The 19652-nt window shown below is 35.7% G+C and overlaps 1 protein-coding gene across 5 annotated transcripts in view; it reads right to left on the reverse strand.

Annotated features, from left to right (window-relative positions):
• Positions 1 to 4499: 4499 nt before the first annotated feature.
• nid2b (nidogen 2b (osteonidogen)) overlaps positions 4500 to 19652 on the reverse strand; it is a 32756-nt gene continuing 17603 nt past the window's right edge. For 3 of the 5 annotated variants that reach the window (XM_073934062.1, XM_073934059.1, XM_073934060.1), the window contains 13 exons: positions 18887 to 19111; positions 17034 to 17180; positions 16750 to 16878; positions 14866 to 14988; positions 14333 to 14572; positions 11740 to 11964; positions 10541 to 10710; positions 10324 to 10453; positions 8277 to 8448; positions 8003 to 8160; positions 5238 to 5361; positions 4676 to 4784; positions 4500 to 4574 (listed from right to left, as the gene is read on the reverse strand). In XM_073934062.1, the coding sequence (XP_073790163.1) occupies positions 4676 to 4784; positions 5238 to 5361; positions 8003 to 8160; positions 8277 to 8448; positions 10324 to 10453; positions 10541 to 10710; positions 11740 to 11964; positions 14333 to 14572; positions 14866 to 14988; positions 16750 to 16878; positions 17034 to 17180; positions 18887 to 19111 (1952 nt within the window). In that variant the 3' untranslated portion in view covers positions 4500 to 4574. Of the gene's footprint in view, positions 4592 to 4675; positions 4785 to 5237; positions 5362 to 8002; positions 8161 to 8276; positions 8449 to 10323; positions 10454 to 10540; positions 10711 to 11739; positions 11965 to 14332; positions 14573 to 14865; positions 14989 to 16749; positions 16879 to 17033; positions 17181 to 18886; positions 19112 to 19652 lie in introns of all 5 variants that reach the window. The other 2 variants (XM_073934063.1, XM_073934061.1) reach the window with 1 other exon arrangement.

Genomic DNA, 19652 nt, shown 5'->3' on the forward strand with positions numbered 1-19652 from the left:
ACCACCTCAGAAAAGATTGTTCCTCCAAGTACCACTATAATGACCAGTATTGAAATACAATAGCGTAGTAGGCCCAGTAAAACAGCTACAGCTCTGCACAGTTTAAAAACGTGGTAAATTAACTACTATTATTAAGAATATTTATTATTATCAGCCACTTTAAACATTATAAATATCAACATTAAGACTGTACTCTGCTTATATGTAAACAAAGAAACAAACAAACAAAATATAATGTCAACGTTTAAATTAATGTGCTTTTAAAGGTTCAATAAAAATGGTAGGTTACTGTCCTTAAAAAGAAAAGAAAAAAAAAACTGCTGTACTTAAATGTAAAGTGTTAACCTATAGTAGCCTATTTATCAAAACCTGGAAATGTTGCTTGGACCTCATAAATAGGCTATATGTCATCATATTCATATTCAAACCATTTTTGATTAATTTTTAAACATATGTTGCTTGTACATGACATGTAGGATTCCTCTGCGTACCACTAGAAGGAAGCCTGCGTACCACTAGTGGTACACGTACCACAGTTTGAGAACCACTGCACTAGAGGGTGCCTTTCTGCTTTTAATTTTTTTCTTTTTTTAAATATTTATTATAGCAAGGAAATTTTAACAGTACATTTGATAATATTTTTTCTTCTAAGGAAAGTCTTATTTGTTTTATTTTGGCAAGAATAAAAGCAGTTAAAATATTTTCAAAGCCATTTTAAGGACAAAATTATTAACCCTTTTAAGCTATATTTTTTTCGATAATCTACTGAACAAACCATCGATATACAATAACTTGACTAATTACCCTAACCTGCCTAGTTAACCTAATTAACCTACTTTATATATTTAAATATCATGTCATCACGACAAAGATAAAATAAATCAGTTATTAAAGATGAGTTATTAAAACTATTGTGTTCAGAAAAAAATTCTCTCCATTAAACAGAACTTGGGAAAAAAAATAAACTGGGGGTTTAATAATTCTGACTTCAACTGTATATAGTACTATTACTATAGTATTTATTATATACATTATGTATTATATAATCACATTTACACAGAGCCAGAGATAATAACTGGGTTGTTATTGATAAGATATTACTGCAAAAGATTCAAAGATTCGTTCATGCATTTATGACCATTAAAATTGGATAAACTTCCAATAAATAACATAGCATCAAACTGAATTTGGCACAATCCATTTGATCGGGGTGTTGTAATGATTTTTAAGTCAAAAGACACAAAAAACTATCTTCTACACACATTTTTTTTAAAAACATGAACAAGTGAAAATGGATGAGAAGGATAATGATATGAAACACTGGTATTGGAGGAGAAGTTTGTGAGGTTACACCAACTATCATTTTTGTTCTCATGACTAGATGTCTTCAACAAAACACACTGCTTTGGTAAGTTTCCAGAAGTCAGCCACTTTTCCACCATCTCAATCAATGAGATCACACATAATGGTAAACACATACTTTTCATGCTCAATTTGTTGTCCAATTATCTCAAAAATCTTAGAACAATAAGCATTTACAATATTAAAATATTGTTTTCATAAAAAAATAAATCTAAATTAAGTGTTTTTTTTTTGTTTTTTTTGTTTTTTTTAACATGCTAAATAATCTGCAAGTGGGGTAAGCAATACAATATTGTTTTTGTTTTGAAATAGCCTAAGATTTCTTTACCTCGTGGCAGATTTTTTTAATAAAAAAACCTCTTTATTTTGACATTGTTTATAAAAACCAAACAATATGTTTTGTTTACTATATATTATATTCAGACTAGAAACAAGATATGCATTAAAATATTTGTGTAGTCTGACACGCTTCTTGTCCACAAAGCCAAAACTGAAATGGCAAAATTGTTAAATATATAATTGAATAACTAATTAATTAAATAATTGTTTGATAGATCACATATTTTAAAAAAATGTAGTATTGATGTAGTGATTAATAAAAAACAGCGATAAGAGCCCAATATAGGCCAGTAAGCTGAGAATCATGTAGTATATGGTTATATTTACTTTTTACACTCTAACTTTATTTTCAATTATAGATATCATACTTTTACTCACTTGTTATTGTTTTTAGATGAACTTCGACACTTCATGTAACAGTATCGTTTTTTTTACGCACATCTGTGTACAGTACAATCTACATGAAATAAATTTGCCATCCACACATACTGCACAAGAAAGGAGACAGAAAGTTATTCAGTGTCCAGTTAAACTCACTGCACATTTCTACATAACAGCAAAATAATATGGGTAAAATATGGATAAACCCAACTGTTGTGATTAAAGTTTCAATGAAAATATGTTAAATATTTTAAAGATGTTCATGTTTGACCCAAATTTGGGCTGAAACAACCCATCTTTTTGGGAATACTAAATACAGAATTCTAGCATCTGATCATGAATATATTTGCACAAACTCTACTATTCAATTCATGAGAGTTTGATTATAAAGCATTTTTGAGACCACAGTATAAACAGTATAGATTGGGAGTATATGTTGGGAAACATGACGTGCTTTGAATTTTTGTAGGAAACACGTATGTAGGCCTAGCCATTGACATTTATAGCAGGACGAAGAGGGAAAATAGAACCATGGGAGTCGAATGCTACCCCTTTTCCAACACTCCTCGCAATGTCTTGTTTTTGTGTACAACAGAAGAAGGAAATTAAACCAGTTCTGAAACAAGTGGCAGGTGAGAAAATTATGACAGAATTTTCATTTTGGATGAACTACGTATCCTTTTATGCCCATACCTTGTCAGATTAGACAATAAACAGCACCTGATGGGCTCAAACAGCTACCGTGGGTGCCTGGTGGTCTTCTATGACCCGCAGGCCACCTTTGGGTCTCCGGACGCTCTGTTGTAAACTACAGTGAACTCTGTGACCTGCGGTGGGTCTGAGGCTGGAGACCGAATCGGGCTTTGGCTGCCCTCCACAGGCTGGGAGGTCTGGCCTCTGCAGCGGTGAAGTCTTGCCGTCTGTTGGCGCTTCTTGCGCCTTGTGGGAAACCCATCCTGTTTATTTAGCAATATCAGATGGTGGGTTTACAGAAACCCCATGGCAGTGCTCAAATATTATTCCACACCTTCCCGTGGACGTGAGAATAAAGTGATGGTGGGATGTTTTCTAATCAAGCTGAACATCACGGCTTGAAGACATGAGGAGTTTTGAGGAAGAGATGGCCTGCTCCTGGAGCCCTTGTATGTTTGGCCCTACTGAGGATCAGACTAAAATTAACCATTATGTGTCAACATTATTTTAGACAGTGGGAATTTTCCATTGTGGTTAAAGGCCAAAGTGCTCTTGTGCTGCGCAATACGCCTGGCAGGAATCTTTTTTAGATGGATGTGCCAAAAATGAATATGCATTCACCATTAACTCACCCTCAAGTGGTTGCTGTCCAGCTTATTTTAGTGTGTGTATTTGGGAAAACTTGTATTTCATAACTATTACAAAAAGTTGAAGACATGCTGGGTCTTAATCTTGTGCCTTTGTAATTAAGTAACAGGAATAGGCTTATTTGTCCATTTGTTGAACTAAAGGCCACAAGTTAGTTAGTGACGCCACCTATGGGTGAATATATTGAACTTCAACTTAAGATTGTTTTCAAATTGTACAAGTTTTTTAAACTTCTATCATTAATAAGTATTTATTTTTATTTATTTATTTTTGTTAACAGGACAAAAGCTGAAATAATTTAAAATAATCTAAGTTACGATTATTAAAGATTACAAATAAATAAAACTAAATTACAAATAAAATGGAATGAGATTGAAACAAAAACATTTCTAAATGAAATTAATAAACAATATATATGTTAAGTAATTTATTAAAATATTTGTCATTTTTCTTTGCAAATAAATGAAATAAATTGACAAAATTCTTGTACATTTAAAATATATAAAAAAATAGTAACAGTACGAAAATAAACATGTTATTTATTTTTTTTATTTTGTTAGTTTTCATTTTCCATTTACTAAACTTACAATTAAGTTTCAAAAAGTTAAATTATTAATTTATAAATTATTAATGTCCACAGTCCAAAGACATGCAGTACAGGTGAATTGGGTAGGCTAAAATTGTTTGTAGTGTATGTGTGTGAATTAGTGTGTGTGGATGTTTCCCAGAGATGGGTTGCGGCTGAAAGGGCATCCGCTGCGTAAAACGTGCTGGATAAGTTAGTGGTTCATTCTGTTGTGGTGACCCCAGATTAATAAAAGGACTAAGCCGAAAAGAAAATGAATGAATGAAAATTATTAAGTATTTAGATATAAGCAATACAACAAAACACAAAAGATTAATAAAACTTTAACACCTAAAATTAAAAGATAAAATTTTTCTAAAAATCTGCTTCAGACTATAACACAAAAAAACAACTGCAGAAGTTACTTGAGACTAACTTAGTGGACAAGAGCACATTAAAAATATAGAAATGAACCGAAAATAAAATCAAAACTAATAATACAAAACCAATGTTTCTGTTTTGTTGTCATTTATTTATATTCCAAAAATCCTTACAGTCTCTGTAACTGCAGAGATCCACAGGGTCTCTGTGAAAGAACAGACACTGACAGTGTGAAAATCAATACTGCTTTTATGAATATTAATAAAGGCATTTGTTGTTATATATTATTCTCATTTATATACCTACCTATAGACATTGTGATGGGATAAATGTGATCCCATATAAGTGTGACTGCTGAATGGGCAGATAATCTGTGTTTTTCCCTGTGCTTTGGTCAATCACCAGTATCCCATCTCTATACAGACATTCTCATTGTTAATATAGAGACATTAAGCAAAATACAAGGTCACATGCATAATTAAACTAGGCTACACAGCAAAATCCTCTAAACAAAATTTACTCAGTTCAGAGAGTATTTGGTCCCTCTTTAAATAAGGGCAAACGCGTTGGTAATAAGCAAAGCTACTGTTTGTGGGGTTTCTTAATGATCCTCTGCAGAGATTTTGAGAGATTCAATGTATTATTTTTCAGCTGATTTTATCTAAGGCTGTGACTGAAGTCAGTTGTAGTTTTGTGTTTCTTTTCTGTGTTTCTGTTTGTTAACCGCAAGTATTCATCATCAGTCCTCAATCATCACTTAATTAATCCTTTTATTGTCTCATGAACTTGAGTAGCTTTAACTCAATTTAAAGAGGGACCAAACACTATCTAAAATTTACTCGGGGGATTTTGCTATGTAGAGACTCACCTCTCCCAGTCGGTGTAATAGAAGTGTTTGTTATGGATGGCTAGACTGAACGGATAGTTCAAAGTATCCTGGAACACACGTCTCTGAGTCCCATCCGGAGATATGCACTCCAGTTTCTTTGTGCCTGATGAATGAATTCTCATAAAATTACAGTACATTTTCCTGGTCACATTATTAGGCACATCAACTGCTAATAATGCAAACATCTAAACAACCATAACATCAACGTGCATTTAGGCATATATAGAGGGTCAGGAGGACAAGACTTGGGCTCTCCCTTAACACTTAAATAGTGCACTATTTGAGGTAGCACCCATTTAAGCATCGACATCATAGCATCCAGGTACTATTGGAGGGTTTGTGTCTGACCACAAGATGGCATCCACAGTGGAATTATTTTGGTGCAAGTTTCTAAATAAATTAAATCAATTTTAATATTTAATAAACTTAATAAAATAAATAAATTTCAGCATTAAATTAACATTTGTTAACACAACCAAGCATAAAAATGAACAAGAATGTAACAAGAATGTAAGTGACTTTGAATGTGGCAGTATTGTTGATGTCAGGCTGTATTATTTCAGAAACTGCTGATCTACTGGGACTTCCACACAAAATCATCTCAAAGTTTTCAGTGAATGTAATCTATGTAAATACTTATGTAAAAAAACTTGTTGATTGCAGAGCTCATAAGACAATGGCTAGCCTGGTTTGAGCTGAGAGATGGCCAACAGTAACTCAGTTAACCACACAGGTTTTTAAACATGATATCAATGGTATTGAGTGATTGTCTTCAGAAAAAAAAGTATTGTGCTAGTTGAGAGTCTCTTCATCCTGATAGCAATCATTAAATTAGAAGGTCAAAATGTATTTATTTTAATAATCTGTGGAGGGTGTAGGACCAAGAACTGTTTGTCTAATCAAAATGTTCGTCCCGAACATTATAGGCTGTCCTACCTACCCATCCAGCTATGTAATTGCATACCTCTGTGCATCCTGAAAAGTTTACACCATTGGCACTAAGGTTGGGTCGACAGACATCACAATGCTGTACCGACATTGCGGTCCTCTGCTCCGCCCCCTTAGCAACAGCAACCCGCTCGCAAAAAATACCCATTTAGGCTGCATTTACACTAATACGTCTTAAGTTTTAAAATGGCATTTAAAAAAATTAATAAATCCACATCCACACTGGCGTTTTACCTAGCATTCCTGAAAAGATCTCCATCTATACAATTCATCAAGGATGTCCCGCTGGATGGCGTCTTAATATAATTGTTAAACATGATATTTAATTAATCTTGTCTCTATCTCTTCGAGATTTTGGATCTATCAGGCAGTGGATGCCCTTTCAGCCACAACCCATCTCTGGGAAACCTCTATACACACTCACTCACACTCATAAACTACGGACAATTTATCCAACCCAATTCACCTGTACCGCATGTCTTTGGACTGTGGGGGAAACCGGAGCAACTGGAGGAAACCAACATGAATGCAGGGGTAACAAGCAAACCCCACCCAGAAATGCCAAACAACCCAGCGACCTTCTTGCTGTGAGGCAACAGCACTATTAATTATTCATAAATAATTCACCGCCGCCCATGACGACGATGCCATCATCCATCATGATGTTTCACATTAGACATCGTACAATGCCAAATTGGCCGACATCAACCAACCCTAATCGGCACATTCACAGATGCTGTTTAAGCCTCCTTTCCACTGCACACGACAAACGACAAGCGACAGACCGGAAGTCATTCATTTCCAATGGAGAGCAGTCCGGGAGCTGCGTGGAGTTCCGATCAGCTCCGTATGCGGAAAATTCGGATCCGAATTGAGCTGTGGATCCGTTGAAATATTTGAACTACTGCGACTAGACCGTATGCGACCTGCCGACCGGATATGATGTATTCCAGTGTTGTACAAGCAGATCCGTGCACGCGAGATGAGAAATAGGAGTTTATTTGGTTATTTTTTTAATTATGAAAAGTCGATATTAAAAAAAACAAAAACTTTTCTGTTCAGAAATGTAAGTAATAAAGTAATAAAAAAAAAATGTTATGTCGTCTCCACATTCCCTCCAATATTTTAGCGGTCTATGAGTTTCTAGTATTCATTTATTTATTAAAACATGTAAACGCACAGAGAATAAAGGCTCTTGCTTTTGCACACCTTTATTTCGGACACCATGAGTATCAGCTTCTCCCCCACGGTGCACGACAACACTGAAAATACTGTGCGGCTGCCACAAAGGGGCGTATTCCGACAGTCGTGTCCAAATGTCCTGTGCAGTGGAAAGGCGGCTTTAGACTGAGTAGGGCAGACAAACACCAAAATCCTACTTTCTTTTTTTAAGTTTGTAATTTCTAGCTGTACTATAAAGTTTTCTCTTTGGTGAATGTACTGTGGTGGTATTGTTTAGTTGTTAAATTTATGCATTCAGTAGGCATGCTTTGGGTGGTGATTTGCAGGGTGGCATGTAGGCTTTCAGTGTGATTAGGCTAACAAGAAGCCCTATTGCACCTTTAAGTTCACTATACCCACATGGCCTCCACAGTATCCAGACCTCAATCCGAAGAAGAACAGATTTACATCAAAGATTGACAATCTGCAGTAACTGGATCCTTTAGGCCAGTCACCAGCCCTGTTCCACGAGATCTAACTTCCTTCAGATTTCAGTTGCAAGCTTGATCAGACCAAAGTGGCCAGTGTGTGCATGAGAGTGCATAAGATTTGCTATAATTTAAGAAGACTCTTACCTGCATCAGCCCAGCACAGTTGATTTGTGGCATTGTCCCATGTCAAGGCATTGGGCAACATGAGACCCACTTGCACCAGTACTTTTCTGTTACGTCCCTCCAGTGATGAGCTTTCTATTTTGGGAGCATCACGGTTCCAGTCTGTCCAGAATACAGTTCTAAAGCAAAGAAATACAGTAATTTCTAAATGCCATCTTAATGCATTTACGTATTTATGTATGCATAATAGTATATGTAACAATGCATAGGCAATGCATCAGAACATCTCACTGACCCACTCTTAGCGTCTACTATGATGGCTCTGGGATTGACCAAACCTGAGTCAATCAGTACTCTTCTTTTACTGCCATCCAGGCCAGATGTCTCAATCTTGTCTTTCCCACTGTCTGCCCAGAACAGCATCCTGTGCACAGAGTCCACTGCAATTCCCTCCGGCTGAATCAAGTCTGGAATTTCACATCGTATAATCATGGAATCTCTTGCCAACAGCATTTACCAAGGCTGAGACCTATTGCATGTTATTCTCCCTTTTTTAAATAAATGGTATTGGTCTAATTTGAATCTGAAAAGCAAGGCTATTTACTTGACTTTCTGCTAAAGTAGTTGGTCAAAATATTTGTTTCAACATGCATGGGTAACTCTAAGATTAGAAAAATGGATGGATAGACAGACGGAAGCATGGATGAATGATTGGCTAGGGAAATGAATGGATGGATAGATCGACAAATAGTCGATAGCAAAGAACAAAGAACAATTCAATAGAAGGATAACTGTGGGTGGGTGAGTGGATTGACGGATGAATAGATTGATGGATTGACAGATAGACTGCTGGATAGATTGACAGATAGATAGATGTATGAGAAAATTAATAAATGGGTCAATGGATGAAGGCATAGATAGATAGAATGACAGATGGATGGATGGATGGATGGATGGATGGAGGTGGAATTGATAGTTGGAGATCCGAATTGAAAGAAAGATGGATATATGGCTGATTTGATAAAGAGATGTTTAGATGAATGGTTCAATTACATGGATTGGTGAATCTGTGGTTGGGGAAAATAGATAACTGTAAAGATGAGAGGATGGATGGATGGATGGATGGATCTGAATTTGACAGTTTGATATGTGAATTGAAAGAAAAATGATTGGATGGTTGATTTAATAAAGATATGTTTAGATGGATAGGTGCAATTAGATGGATAGGTGGATCTGTATTGGGTATATTGGAAAACTCGAAATATGAAAAGAAAGAAAGACAGACAGACAGACAGACAGACAGACAGACAGACAGACAGACAGACAGACAGACAGACAGACAGACAGACAGACAGACAGACAGACAGACAGACAGACAGACAGAAAGATAGATAGATAGATAGATAGATAGATAGATAGATAGATAGATAGATAGATAGATAGATAGATAGATAGATAGATAGATAGATAGATAGATAGATAGATAGATAGATAGATAGATAGATAGATACTACGGTACCGTGTCACCACTCAATAGAATTTGTAGGTCTATAAGTTCTTTCAAGTTTTGGGTGGATGGATGGTGGATGGATGGATGAATAGATAGATAGATAGATAGATAGATAGATAGATAGATAGATAGATAGATAGATAGATAGATAGATAGATAGATAGATAGATAGATAGATAGATAGATAGATAGATACTACGGTACCGTGTCACCACTCAATAGAATTTGTAGGTCTATAAGTTCTTTCAAGTTTTGGGTGGATGGATGGTGGATGGATGGATGAATAGATAGATAGATAGATAGATAGATAGATAGATAGATAGATAGATAGATAGATAGATAGATAGATAGATAGATAGATAGATAGATAGATAGATAGATAGATAGATAGATAGATAGATAGATAGATAGATAGATAGATAGATAGACAGACGTACAGACAGACAAATGGATGGATAGATAGACAGACGGACGGACAGACAGACAGACAGACAGACAGACAGACAGACAGACAGACAGACAGACAGACAGACAGACAGACAGACAGACAGACAGACAGACAGACAGATAGATAGATAGATAGATAGATAGATAGATAGATAGATAGATAGATAGATAGATAGATAGATAGATAGATAGATAGATAGATAGATAGATAGATATGAAAGAGGTAGGTGGTTGGATGGACAGACTGACTGACTGACTGACTGATTGATTGATTGATTGATTGATTGATTGATTGATTGATTGATTGATTGATTGATTGATTGATTGATTGATTGATTGATTGATTGATTGATTGATTGATTGATTGATTGATTGATTGATTGACCTTTGCTGATAACAGCCTCTGGTTCAGACCCAGATATTAGAACTGCTCTGTAAATTGTATGTCGTCCAAAATCTGTCCAATACAAGATGTTCTCCTGACAGTCATAGTCAATTCCAATCACAACCGAGTCCTGCAATGACATTTAAACATCATTTTTTTTTCTGAATAATGATAACAAGACAGTCAGTGATCACACTTAGTGGATATAAAAGTCTACCTGTAAGGCTAATAACACAGTGGACTTTTCCTGAACTGGGTCTGTTTCTTCAAGTGGAATGACTCCAATCTGTGAGGCTTGTGTGTAAAGTATAGCAGGGCCTGAAGGGGAGGAGCTTATAACCGGATACATCAGTGCATTGTTGAGTGGGGCGGCATCACCAGATATACCTGACAGGTGAAAAGAAGAGACATTAAAACCAGGGCTGGACATTTTGGCTAAAACTATTGAAATCACATGATCACAAAGCTCAATTAGTTATTCTACTTCATACCTGCCAACACTCCGGTTTTTCCCGGGGGTCTCTCGTATTTCAGACCCATCTCCCGTTTTGTTCTGCCCCACCCCTGTTCCTCAGCTTTTTGGTACAGTCCTCAGATTGCCAACCTTGGTAGTACAGACCAGGGACCCCAGTCTTCAGTTTGCATACCACCACCCCCCCACCACCACCCAGCTCTTCTGTTCGAGGGAGCTTTTAAATTGTTGCTTCTGAGTAATGGTTTGGTTTTTAGAATTGGTAAATTAATTATGCATTACAAGTAAATGCCATTTGATGGTAGCATTGCATGTGGTTAGTGAAACCAGTAAAATTAGAACACACCATCGGATATTAAAATGCACTCGACCAAAAATGGCTGAAAATGAGTGAGGCAAAAAAAAATAGATTCAGAATGTCATGTGTTTAAGGATTAAAGGACATCAAAATACTTCTTGACCAATATCGAACAGAAATCAATATGTCCTATATGTTGTTACGATGCAATGCATTCTGGAAATTTGGGATACTATAGCATGGATCTAATTGATCTCTTTTGGTTTATTGATTCAAATTGTGCAGCCCTAGTTCTGAACATTCCAAGGTGTTTTCAGATAACCACACAGCTAAAGTAGTTCCTGGCAGGCCTTGATTGAATTACAGTTCCATATCACTAGGCCAAATGATTGATGAGATACAGTGTAAAAACACAGTTCCTTCATGTTGTCCCAAGACAAATCAATTAAGTTAACAATATTCTTTAAAAATGTCAGTGGATTGAACATAAAACAATTAAGCTGTCTCCTCAAAAAAAAAAAAAAAAAAAAAAAAACTAAGAATTGTCTTGTTTCAACTAATTTTAAATAAGCAGTTCACTAGAATCCATTGCTTGTTAGCATCTCTTATCTTAATACATTGCATCCAAAATAACTTTATTACTCACAGGGGGGCTTTACATCCTCGTTGGACCGGGTTCCAATAATTTCAACACCATGTCGGTCCACACACCAGCAGAAAGCGCTGTTGCCATAACATTGCACAGGCTGGAAATTTCCGTGAGCGTCACAGAGGGGCATGTAGTCCTGAGAGGACGGCTGACCATTATAGTGACTCATGAGTGCAAGCCTCCAACGCTCACACACAGTCTCCACACGGGGAACCAGAGCAGCTGAGCAACACACACAGTAAACAACGTCACATTTACTGAAAAAAGTTACCGCCCAAACACACTTTTTCATGACATGTTTCAAATCTCTGACCGCCGGCTACATGCATATATCTTGCCTCAATGAATGACTGTGAGATGCTTTAATTACAGTCTGACTGTCCCATGAGAGATAATTATGTCATATATAGCTGGAACTGAATGTAGCTCCCACAACACACATGCTGGGGGAACAGGAAGTATGTTTCTGTTTTAAATGCAACCATACTGCTAATGTTTTGAACAACAGAGATAATTTTGTGAATTAAAACTTGAAAGAACTTATAGACTGATAAACGACCCACAAATTCTATTGAGTGGCGACGCGGTGGCGTAGTATCTATCTATCTATCTATCTATCTATCTATCTATCTATCTATCTATCTATCTATCTATCTATCTATCTATCTATCTATCTATCTATCTATCTATCTATCTATCTATCTATCTATCTATCTATCTATCTATCTATCTATCTATCTCTTTGTCTGTCTGCCCATCCATCCACTTGTTCAAAATAAAATATTGAGCCCAATTTTTTTCTCTCCATAAAATCCTGGAAAAAAAAAATCACAAAAGCAACTATTAATAACATCATTCATTCATTCATTCATTCATTCATTCATTCATTCATTCATTCATTCATTCATTCATTCATTTTCTTGTCGGCTTAGTCCCTTCATCCAGGGTCGCCACAGCGGAATGAACCACCAACTTATCCAGCAAGTTTTTACGCAGCAGATGCCCTTCCAGCCGCAACCCATCTCTGGGAAACATCCACACACACACTGATACACTACGGACAATTTAGCCTACCCAATTCACCTGTACCGCATGTCTAATATAATAATATGAAATATTTATTCAGCACCAGTTCAGCAGGTCAAAATACTGAAGGATCATGTGACACTGAAGACTGGACACAAAATAACTTATTTTGAAGAATGTTTATAGTCATTGACGTATTTCTGAATTTATTCAGCTAATCTCTGGGTCTAGTGGAATCACTTGTAGCTTAGCTTAGCATATCTCACTGAATTGAATTAGACCATTAGCATCTTGCAAAAAAAAAAAAAAAATTAAAAAAGAGCTGCGTAATATCATTGCACCTGCTACAGCCATGTGCAAAATATCTTGATTAATATGCCAGAATGAGAGTATACAGTACCTGACAAAAGTCTTGTTGGCTATCCAAGTTTTAGGAGCAACACATGATAATTTGACTTCTAGTTGATCATTTGGTATCAGAAGTGGCTTATATTAAAGGCAAAGACCGCTAGGTTATGTCTATTTTACCCAAATAAAATATGATCATACCTTGATTTTTATTAATTTAATTAGAACAGTAAGGTCTGACTTTGCTTTGACAACATTCTTGTCACTTAACAGAAATAATGTACTGAATAGAATATATAGTCATGATGCAGTGAAACAATAATATTGTGTATGGCTCCCATGAGCTTGGAGGACTGCATCCATACATCTCTGCAATGACTCAAATAAGTTATTAATAAAGTCATTTGGAATGGGAGTTGCAGGACTCCCAGAGTTTATCAAGATCCTTTGGATTCATCTTTAATGCCTTCTTTATCTTACCTCAGACAGGCTCAATAATGTTCATTTCTGGTGACTGGGCTGGCCAATCCTAAAGCACCTTGACCTTCTTTGCTTTCAGGAGCTTCGATGTGGAGGCTGGAGTATGAAAAGGAGCGCTATCCTGCTGAAGAATTAGATCTCTCCTGTGGTTTGTGATGTAATAGGCAGTGCAAATGTTTTGATATCTCAGGCTGTTGATGTAACCATTCACTCTGCAGATCTGCCCCCATACTGAATGTAACCCTAAATCATGATTTTTCCTTCACCAAACCAGACTGATTTCTGTGAGAATCTTGGGTTTCCATTAGGTCTTCAGCAGTATTTTTGATGACTGGGATGCAGTTCAACAGATGGTTCATCTGAAAAATCTACCTTCTGCCACTTTTCCAAATGATCAACTAGAAGTCAAGTTATTATTTGTTGCTCTTACAACTGAGATCAATGACGAAACTTTTGTCAGATAGTATATTTCCTAGACATCAACTAAAATACCAACTTTTCATTTACTGTCAGTCTTTGTACACAAAGTAACAACAGAAAAGTCAGCCTTTAAATAGGAAAACTATTGAACTATTGAACTATTGAAGTTCATTTTAAGCGAGATGCTAATGGTCTAATCCGATTCACAGATTTTTGCTAAGCTAAGGGAAAAGTACTCCTGCAAAAAAAGTGTAAAACGCATAAGAGTATAAAAACCGGCCATAACAGAAAACAGAATGTGAGGATAAATCCTTACCTGGTTGATCACAGTTGGCATGAGCTGTGCCAGGCATTGTCCTGGTGCCCACTCTCTCCTGCCCCCTGCTGTCCACACACCAGCAGTGTCCAGTGGAGCCCAAACACTGCAGGGGTTTGTACTGGCCTTTATCATCACACTTTGGAACAAAAGCCTCCAGAGCTGGATACATGCTCATACTCTCCTGCAGGCTGTTTCTGTGCTGCTGGCATGCAGTTAATGAAGGCTTGGGCCTTTTTGCTGCAGAATTTTTTTTTAAAGAAAAACAGAGGGACATCAATCACATGTAATCAGTAAATGGCATGATGTTATTTCAACAAGTACTGAAACAAAAGACGTTGCTCCAGAAACATGCTCTACTCGTTCCAGTCACATTAGGAATAATTAAACAGCTCATTCTGATTGGTGCACAATACACACAGATACTTGATTTAGTTGATGTACTGGACTGTGTTGTAAGCAAAAAGAACGGCCCGTGACTGAGCTGACAGGGAGGAAGGGTTGTGTGTTTCTTGATAAATGTTGTGGTTTACGTGGTGGTTGGCAGAGGAAGCCATCGCCCTTGTATTCAGGCCAGCATTGACAGCGGAACGAGCCCTGGGTGTTTGAGCAGGAAGCAAACGGATGACAGAGCTCCTCGAAACACTCATCGATATCTGCAAAATAAAAAAGAGAACGATGAAGCCTCTTCAGAAATATGCAGAATGAATGTGTACCATATGTGCGGTTGCATAAATTAGACTTTCCAATGGGTTTTATGTGTGAAAGGGTTCAACAAATGTCTGTGGTGAATTTTTATATTTCATAAATGACCAGAAGTTGTTTTTGATTCATTCTGATGTAAATTGACACTTTGTACGTTTACAGATTTTACAAATGAGAGTCATGTGTTGTCCATCCAACATTACCAAAGCATAAATGACAAAACAACAATACATTCAGTGAGGGTCAATTCTGTTGGGCAAAAATGGCTTGTTGATGTAGAGGTCAAAGGAGAATGATCAGACTGGTTTGAGATTATGGAAAAGCAATAGTAACTGGAATAACCACTCATTTCAACTTATGTCTGTAGAAGAGCATCTCTGAACACACAGCACATTGACTGATAGTTACTGCTTTGATTAAGTTTGAACTATTTAAATTTTTTAAGCAAAAATACATGATAAACAATCAATGTTGTGTCTAAGGCTAAAAAAAAAAAAAACAGAATCAGAAACTGTTCATTTTGTTGTGAGGAAATTCAACTAAGTAACTGAATCAATTACAAAAATATTTGAACCAATTGATTGACAAACTGAATCAAGTGAAAACAAAACAAAACAATGAAACAGTTTAACTGGTTGCTTTAATACAAGTCAAAACATGTAAATCAATTGAAAAAAAAAAAAAAAAAAAGGTAATCAGCTGAACATGCTGTATCACAACATTCACTGTTTCAAAGGAATTCAATTAATAAACAAATAACTCACTTGAATCATTTGCTTTACAACACAATTCACTGTTGTAAAGCAATCAAATCGATTCATAAACCATTGAGTCAATTGAAACTGTTGCTTAAGAGAAAGATTCCCTGTTGCAAAGCAATGGAATCAATTGTAAAAACATTAAATTAATTGAACCAGTTGCTTCACATCACATTTTACTATTTCAAAGCCCAAAAATTGAAAAACGAATGAATAAAACAAAACAATTAATCAGTTGGAACAACTGGTTCACAACAAGATTCACTGTTTCAGAGCAAGTCAAATCAATTGAAAAAAAAAAAAAAACTAAATCCGCTGAACCAGTTGCTTTACAACTCAATTCACTGTTTCAAAGCAATTGAATCAGATGATAAAACCATAAATCAGTAGAACCAGTTGCTTCACAACACAATTCACTGTCTCAACGTAATTGAATGAATTAAAAAAAAAACAATGAATCAGTTGAACCAGTTGCTTCACAACACAGTTAACTATTTCAAACCAATTTTATCAATTTATAAATCACTGAATCAGCTGAACCAGATGCTTCACAAAAAGAGTCACTAGTGCAAAGTAAAGCAACCTAAATCAGTGTATAAAATAATGAATCAGTTGATGCAGTTACTTCAAAACACAGTTCACTTTTGAAACAGCTAAATCAACTGAAAAGCTCACTGAATCACTTGAACTATTTGCTGAACCAAGATCAAAAAACAATGCATTGTATATTAGAAATATATATATAGATATTAGATTCTTAAGACCAACACCTGAATAATGGTAAACCACTGAAATATAGAAAACTTTCAAAACATAACCAAGCCTAATTTTTAGAGTATTAAAAAAAATGTAATCCTTAATTTCATCAAATAAGCAATTCAAATCCCTGTCATATTTCTAATAGTTCAATTCCCCAGCTTTAAACATTTCAATGATAAATCAGTGAACACCTACCCACACACTCATGCAAATCGAGGTCAAACTCGTAGCCAGACTGACAGTGGCAGTGATGGCCACCCGGCATGTTCACACAGTCAGAATGAGGACCACAGGAACTGAGCCCCTCCGCGCACTCATCCACATCTGGATTACAGATTGAAAACCCATGAGAGTCGTTCACCACTTTAACTCTGGCAGTAATTCATTAAAGGCCTCAGAAGAGAGAACCGAGCTCTCGGTGGAGCATGCTTGGCTTGATGTCAAAATCAAGTGACACTGAAACACTGAAAGATTCCTACCGTAGCAGTTTTGTCCATCGCCCTGGTAGCCCATAGCACACTGACAGAGATACTGAGTGCCGTCCCCTGGCAGACAGAGGGCCATCGGGTCACAATGGTGCTTCCCAGTTAAACATGGATTCAACTCTACAAGTCCAGGTAGCTCACCTTGAAAACATACAGTTAAATAAATAAGAAGATTCCACATGATCCAGACTGAATGCTTTTACTTCCAAGTTCTTAATCTGATAATACTTGCTTAGGAGGTTGTTATCGCAGAATAAGTCCGACAAGCTTATCAGCAGCCAGACACAAAACAGAACACTGTTGTATAAGACTGAAGAGTTTATTTACTATATTACACAGCTACTTGCCACAAAAATATGCCACAAAAACATGAAAAATAGACACAAAACATTATTTTAAGCTATAATAGTATGTTTATCATTGAATTAAACACAAAGCTGACAGAAATAAAAACAGCTGATGGAGTATACACTATCTTAAGCACTTTTCAGTTACAAAATGGCTCCAAACAGACACAAACACAAAGCCAACAGAAACTAAGCTGACTTGATGAAGCTTATCCTAGCCTAACTATTATTCATTTACAAGATGGCACCATCTTGTCAAAAACAGTGGACGGACACGATACGTATGAGTGCAGGTGTAAGCAAGAAAGATTAGAATGTATTCACTGACAGTCAAGTTGATTCGAAGTTCCCGAATGAGCCTGCATTATTTAGCGTTTGTTATGTCAGAATAACATACCTGTAATGAGGTATGTCATGAGTGAACAATCAGAGTCGAGTATTCCAGACAGTCATTTAATAAAACATGTAAACATGCTTATGTGTTTTCTTTCATCAAAGTAAGGTCATCAACTACCTAAGCATAAACCGGTATCAGGGTTGTTCCAATGAAGCAATGGTTTTCCAAAAAATTATCTTCAAAAAACAAACCCAAACTTGGCCATACAAACCAATAAATAACGTGTAATAAAAATGGAGTCACCAGGGCACAGATGTTTCCAACTTCACAATTAAAGGGCAAACTAAAGTCTACCAATAAAAAAAAAAGAATAAACTTTAAATTAACGGGACTGTATCACTTCAGAAATAACAGAGAAACATAAACTAACATATAATTCCAAACAAATAAATAAAATACTTTACGTACGCCATGTTAACATATACACAGATGATGAAAAATAATTAATTTCTTGCTTGTTCTACGCAGTTCACTTGCTTGCACTCAAGTCAATAGACAATTAAGAATACATGTGTCCTCTCGCGCTCAAAAAAAAAGACAACAAAACATCTAAATTAGAGCATATTTATACAAATAAACATAAGAAAATACATATGTCCACATTACCAATTTATTAAGTAAATTAATAGATAGAAAACACATATCAAAACAAATAAACTTGTAGTAGTAACACTTTAAATTCTTTAAATTAAATTAATAATATTTATGTGTAACCTCTGTACTTATGACCAGCAAAGCAAGATTTTGAAAATATTACACAATTCAGACTGAAGGAATTTTTAAAAAACTGCATTGATGTTGTGTGGCAGAAGGATCTTGATAGGATAAATTGTAAGCCATAATTTTCCCATTGAGATTTACTTACTTTTAAATAATGATTTAATAAGCATGACAACTGACATACAAAAAAGTTAGATGTACAAATTATTACATTTTGATAAATCTTGTTAATGTGGTTTACTTGATTTGCCGGTTTATTGGTGTGCATGTTAATCTAGCTAATGGGTTATTTTAGTTAGCTGACTGTATAAAAGTTATCAGTGTGTTGATATGCATGTGAATGTGCTTATTTTATTAAGCATTGGCTATCACAATGTTCTTACCTCCTACAGGTCCCACTCTGTTGCTGATGGCATATCTGAGTGTGTTTCCCTCTGTGAACATGACCATCAGATGCTCCACGTTCACCTGCTGAAAGTCTGGTGTGGTCCTGGGATCATGTGCACATCCACTGAAACTCATGTTCTGCTGTAGTAGGTAGGACAACGTCTCAGATCCACCATTTTCTGACACCACCATGTACTCCCGCAGTGAAGATGATGTCAACACTGAGACAGACACATTTAGAACATGCACCATCATTTAGAGATAATTCACAACTTAAAGGTCCCATGAAATTAAAATAAAAAAAAAAAAGTTAGTTTTAGTCTGTTAGTTCTAAGGAGATCTATATGTTGGTTTGTTCATTGTAAGGATGCTAGCCTTTTGTAACTCAGAAGACCACAATATTTTGGATATTAAAAGCATGGATTTTAAAGATATTCAATCATTAGGGATTTATGGTCAGCTAAAGTTCTAAAGACCCTTTATAAAGGTAAAGCCCTTTATAAAGTATTTATTATAAAGCACTAATTTAGGGAGTATTACACACGCTTTTTTGTTTTGCTGATTTTTGCAGTCTGTTTGAACTTTAAAGTTCATATAATGTCATTACTTAATTTTGTATAGTCTACTTGCATATTAATTAGTAAATTATTAATAACAACAGTTATATATATATATATATATATATATATATATATATATATATATATATATATATATATATATATATATATATATATTGTAGCGAGTATACTGATGCCACGT

This window comes from Danio rerio, chromosome 20, assembly GCF_049306965.1.
Source record: "Danio rerio strain Tuebingen ecotype United States chromosome 20, GRCz12tu, whole genome shotgun sequence".
Classification (NCBI taxonomy): domain Eukaryota; kingdom Metazoa; phylum Chordata; class Actinopteri; order Cypriniformes; family Danionidae; genus Danio; species Danio rerio.